A 5,831-nucleotide genomic window follows, 5' to 3' on the forward strand; every position below is an offset into this window, starting at 1 on the left:
CAATTGATATTATAAACCCAAGGATTTAATACTAAAACCCCAAGGGAATACTTTTAAACAAAAGGGACTCATAATAAAAATCCACGAGAATAATAAACCTAAAGGATTGATATAATAAAACCAAGGGATTATTATTTATTTTCATGGTGAGACAATCCTTGTCACAATGTGACATTCAAGCATGGTTGGCTATGATTGACAATGGTTTACCATGATCGATATTATAAACCTAAGGGAATAATAAACCCAAGGGATTAATATGATAAATCCAAAGGACTAATAAAACAAAGGGATTAATACTAAGACCCCAAGGGATTATGAACCCAAGGGAATAATATTAAATCCAAGGGACTAATATTGTAAACCCAACGTATATAAACCCTAAGAAAAATATTATAAACATTAAAATAAACATGATCCACCATCATTGATTTACATATTGAGACAATTCCTATCACAATTCCATGTTGGACCATGGTCGACATTATAATAAACCATGTTTTACTTGAGAATAATAAACCCAAGCGATTGATATTATAAACCCAAGGGATTAATACTAAAACCCCAAGGGATTATGAACCTAAGGCAATATTATTAAACAAAAGAGACTGATAATATAAACCCAAGGGAATAATGAACCCAAGGGATTGATATAATAAACCAAAAAGAATAATAAACCGAAAGGATTAACACTAAACCCTCAAGGGATTATGAACCCAAGGAATTATTAATATTAAAAAGTTGAAGAATGAAGAAAACCAATAATTTGATATTATAAACCATTGGGAATTATTAAACCCAAGTGAAAAATATTAGAAACCAAAGGGATCAAAAATGGCAAGGAATTAAGAGGAATTAATTTTGTGAACCACATTGTAAAAGAGTTGTCTTTAATGTGACTTTTTAGAGTTTCTAGTGCCAAAATCCGACGGAAACTTTTGTGGTGAAATCTTGATTTGTGTTATTTAAACTAGTTTTTGGTGTTATTCAACACCTTGAAAAACCCCTCATGCACTTCTATTGTGCAGGGGTTACCCATCAAACTTGTGATTTCAATGGATTCTTGCGTGATTTTAGAGAAATTAGACCAGGAAAATCCACAGGAAAAGCTTCCAAAAATTTGCACTAAAGACAACTCACATTGTAAACCATTAAGACATCAATACAAAAAATTAATATGAATATATTGTACTATAATCATTAAAACATGATAAATCAATTAGACATTAATAATAACACATTTATATTAACATTGACTATATTTATTGGTTCTTGCAAGAGGTTATTGAGTATGTTTGAGTAATGGTTGACTTGATTTGAATATGTTTGTCTATATTTGATTAATGTGGTTGAATATATTTGATTATTAATATTAATTAAAAATATTAAAAAGAGATTATGTTTGAACAACATTAGTTTAGTCTTCTCATTTTTCAATGTTTCATTACAGCATTTGATAAATTACAATGTAATATAACATAAACAACATTAGTTATCATTAATGATTAATTATCAAAAGTAAAATTAAAGTTTAATTTGATATTTTAAAAATAAAAATGACCAAAAATATATTTTTATTAAATTTTATTCATCCACAATTTTTTATTTATAAAATAAAAATCCTAAAATTTATATATTTAGAAATACACATTTTTACCTATAAATAATAACTATACAAATAATAACAACTGTGCATGGGGATTTTAGGGTTAGGGTTCATCAAAAATAAAAAATGTATTCACTTTTGTGAATGTTTAGAGTAGGCTTTAACACCGCACCTGAGATCTAGGTTTAGGGCAGGGGAGTTTTAGGGTTAGGGTTTATGTTGAGCAACTATGACTGTCATTCATACCTATATAGGCCTCGGCAATGGCGTTGATTAACAGAATAAAATTTGGGATGCTAAGTTGTGGGTTACCATAAAATACCTCGGCCAAATCCTGTAGATTCCATCTCTACAAATGAGGATGCTGGTCAAATCCTGGTCAAATCCTGTAGATTCCATCTCTGCAAATGAGGATGCTGGTGTGGTTGCTGGATAATTAAAATCATTGTTGCTGATTCTGGTGGATAACCATTCAATTTGATTCCATATAAATATCAACTACCCTCCAGACATGGAATCGATTCCACATCGATAACCATTCAATTGTTGTGATCACTACGATAGTGTAGACTTTCGACTTTTTGCAAATTCTTACAATATAACAAATTTTATTTCCACGATTCGTGAAGGCTTATGAGCTACCTGAGCGAGTGAGCAAGGGATAAATGAGGCCATAAATCTTAAATCAAATTCGCAAGATGAATACCTAAGATGAATACCTACAACATGACCAGTTTTATTCCATGATTCCTGGAGGCTTATGAGTTACCTGAGGAAGGCAGAAAATGAGGCCATAAATCTTAAATAAAATTTGCAAGGTAAAGGTGGCCGGCCATGATGTATCGATGACATTCTCAGTGACATGTTGATCTTGAGAAATTGAAACCGACTTTTGATCTCTTGAAATAGACCATCGGACTCAAAGATAATATGAACAAGGGGCCATTACACAGCCACATTTATGACAAAGGTGCACAAGTATTATAACACATAGTCGCATACCTTAGTTTCATAAGTTTCAAAATGCAAAGAGACATTAGTTTCATGCCTTTGACATTAATTTTTTAATTTCATTTTTTCTTATCATTTTTTAGCCGAGGAGAATGCCAACAGTCAAGCTTTTCATGATTAAATGATGGGATAACTGCATGTTGCAAATATGGAAGGAAAACTGTTGTTCCATCCTATATTGTTTCATATTCTTTTTATTTTATTTTTTAATATTATTTTTGTTAATCCTCATAAGTGGAGATAAATGACAGTAAAATTCTAATCTCATTTGGTAAAAAACTAATTTAAGTAGGATTTAAACACTCTGCTTAGATATGCAAGGAAGTTATGGCTTTCAATTTCAGTGGTTGATCGATGAGAACCATAATATGTTGGCATCTTTTAGTTTAGACCATCAAATCAAAGGGATTAATTAGCAAAATGATTTAAATGCCCAATCCCAATAAGAGGGACACCTATCTGCTTAATGACTATCAAGATGGAATGAGATCTAAATTTTCATTCAATAATTGACCAAAAATACAATATAGCATAGGTTCACCAAATTTTCATGTAATAATGGATGAAGAATATAATAATTGACCAAGAATACAATATAGCATGGGTCCACCCAATTTTTATGTAATTATGGATGAAGAATATAATGGCAAGTAATATTTAACAGATAATAAGCTCCTCAATACTGTCTGGCTGTATATGCCGATCCCTAATATGCCGATCCCTAAATAATATATTTGTTTAAATCTAACTGTGAACTGGGAAATATGTAGCACCCAATCTAATATGGCACAGTTCTCCTAGAATGGTTAGAAGACATGTAGTTTATTGATTGACCAAGTATACAATATAGCACAGGTCCCCAAACTTTTCGTTTAATGATTGGCCAAGAATACAATATGGCACAGGTATCGAAGAATACAATATAGCACAGAAGATATGGCGTTTAATGATTACAATATGGCAAAGGTCTCCAAGAATACAATACAGCACAGAAGGGACGGGGTTTAATGATTAAATATGGCACAGGCCTCCAAAAATACAATATAGCACAGGTCCCCTAAATTTTGATTTCGTAATTAACCAAGAATACAATACGACTGTATAGAAGAGACGGGATCGTCGTTTGGCACATTAAAATTACTTGCCAATTTCCGCATCTCGTACTCTTCTAGGTGTTCCCGGTCCGCCTTGAAACTAGTGGTCACAGACTTCCATCTTCCTGGTTCGTACATGAAAAACTGAATGACAAATACAATTGATTGGAAACTTTCGCAAGCTCTTCGCATGTTTGAGTTTTGAATAAATGTTTGCGTTAAAACAGGTTTGATTTAATCTTCGTACAATTAGGTTTCGAATAAATGTGTAGTCATTTCCTTACTCTAATATTTATAAAATTATCTATAATTATTTACTTTAACATTTATAACATCATCTTTAATTATTTATTAAATCATTTAACATCATATCCAAATTGATGCATATACCCCTTAAGTTTTCCAAAATAGCATTACTCATTTGCAAAGTAGAAGTAAAACACCTTTGGCTTTTACAGGATAGAACTTCTTGCGACCATGCACGCAATGGTATTCTTATTATAAATATGAAAATACAATCAACATGATTGTAATACATAGAAATCGGTTTACTACATAGAAATCGGTTTACTAACGATGTATTTTACGTAACGACCAGAGAATTCAGTATGATAAACTTCTAATCAAGGGCAGAATATAATGTTGTAATTAGCACCAGAAGCGCAAGCGTGGGTTTTAGTGTCATCAGTGGGATATAGGTAGGCATCTGGGCACTGGTCCATTTTGCAAGTCAGTGCTTTGCAGCTACCGTCGGAGGGAGTTAGGGAGAGAGGGACATTGAAACCATCAATTACAGAGAGGTCATAGAAATCTTGATTGTTGCCCCCATTCAGAGTATATTCAACCAGCGTTGTAGGAGACTGTCCCGAGAGCGTACAGCTGAGCACGCCACCGCAGTCACCAGTGCTGCAGCTTCCTTTACCAGAGGCATCGAAGGAGCATCCAGTACGTCCCCAAAATCTACCTGAGCTTGTTCCTGCGGGCACGTCAACACTCCATGATTGACCCTGCCCCAACGCTTGACCGCCACCTACGGGAATTCCTGCGGCCCATACCGTGTATGAACACTGGTTCTGGATCACAAACGTCGCACCCGTAGCTCCTGCAGTTACAAAAGCAAAAAAATATTTCTTTATGATATCAAATATTTCTTTATCATATCTCAACTCATTTACGTACATAAAATACGATGCAATGCAGTGAAGGGATTACTGTAACCTTACCTTGAAGACAAACGTTAAATATCAAAGCTAGTATTGCTGTAACATAAATCGAAACTGCTAATGTTCTTGCCCCCATTGCAACGTCCACCACCAAGTAATTAAACACAAGTACTAAACAACGAAGGAATTGCGGTTGAGCTTATTTGATGTTGTATAACACGAATGGCACTCTATATATAGGCGGGGCTAGCCATCCCAATCTTGGTCTTAGCGTAGCGTATACTGCACGAAATTCTTATGAAGGTTGATCCCCCCTAGTTGGGCGGCGTTGGATGAATCAGAAGGCGCGCTAATCGCTCCTGGACATCCGGGTTTGTTCCAGATGTTCCGGGTCTTCTTAAACTAGCGATCACGAAATGCTGATCCACACTGAGAGTGTGGAAAAAATTACTAAGAGAGAGGATAAGGAAAAAAACGTGACGTTGAGTATTTCATGAATGTTTTTCTATATAATTAAGTAAAATTAATTAATTTTATTTTTTTAATCGAATTTTAAAATATTTTTTAAATCTACAATTAAATAAAAATTAAAATGTGAAAAAATCACTACCAACTTCTTAACTCCCTCACCTTGTACTGTTGTAATGTTCCGGCCCGTCTTAAACTAGCCCTCTTCTTGTAGAGTATGCCACGAAAAATTATCCGCTGGAGTGTATGACTCACTATCAAGATTTCATTCAATGATTCACCAAGAATACAATATAGCGCGTGTCCCCTAAATTGTCATTTAATGATTGCCCAGGAAACACAATATGTCTGGACTTGTTAGAACAGATTGGTCGTCGTAATCTTCCAAATATCCACGCTTTTTCGGGTGGGTTTTCTCGGTCAAAATCAGGCATTACTGGAATCGCAAGTTTGATAACTAGTTTTTCAGGGTGCTTAATCCAAATATGA

General features: G+C 34.1%; 1 protein-coding gene across 1 annotated transcript; it reads right to left on the bottom strand.

Annotated features, from left to right (window-relative positions):
• Nucleotides 1–4,109: 4,109 nt before the first annotated feature.
• Nucleotides 4,110–5,092, bottom strand: LOC149204183 (thaumatin-like protein). The gene is made up of 2 exons (XM_089393231.1): nt 4,935–5,092; nt 4,110–4,813 (listed from the first exon to the last, which is right to left on the bottom strand). The coding sequence occupies exons 1-2, from the start codon at nt 5,008–5,010 to the stop codon at nt 4,335–4,337; spliced, it is 555 nt and encodes a 184-aa protein (XP_089249357.1). The 5' UTR covers nt 5,011–5,092; the 3' UTR covers nt 4,110–4,334.
• Between the last annotated feature and the right edge of the window lie 739 nt (nt 5,093–5,831).

The sequence above is a fragment of the Pinus tabuliformis genome, chromosome 1_2 (genome assembly GCF_031772625.1).
Source record: "Pinus tabuliformis cultivar Carrire ecotype Pingquan chromosome 1_2, CPIR1, whole genome shotgun sequence".
Classification (NCBI taxonomy): domain Eukaryota; kingdom Viridiplantae; phylum Streptophyta; class Pinopsida; order Pinales; family Pinaceae; genus Pinus; species Pinus tabuliformis.

Coding starts and splice junctions, on each gene's coding strand:
- LOC149204183 (XM_089393231.1), bottom strand. CDS start 5,010: ATGGGGGCAAGAACATTAGCAGTTTCGATTTATGTTACAGCAATACTA. Junction 4,814..4,934: donor ATTTAACGTTTGTCTTCAAG/GTAAGGTTACAG, acceptor TTGTAACTGCAG/GAGCTACGGGTGCGACGTTT.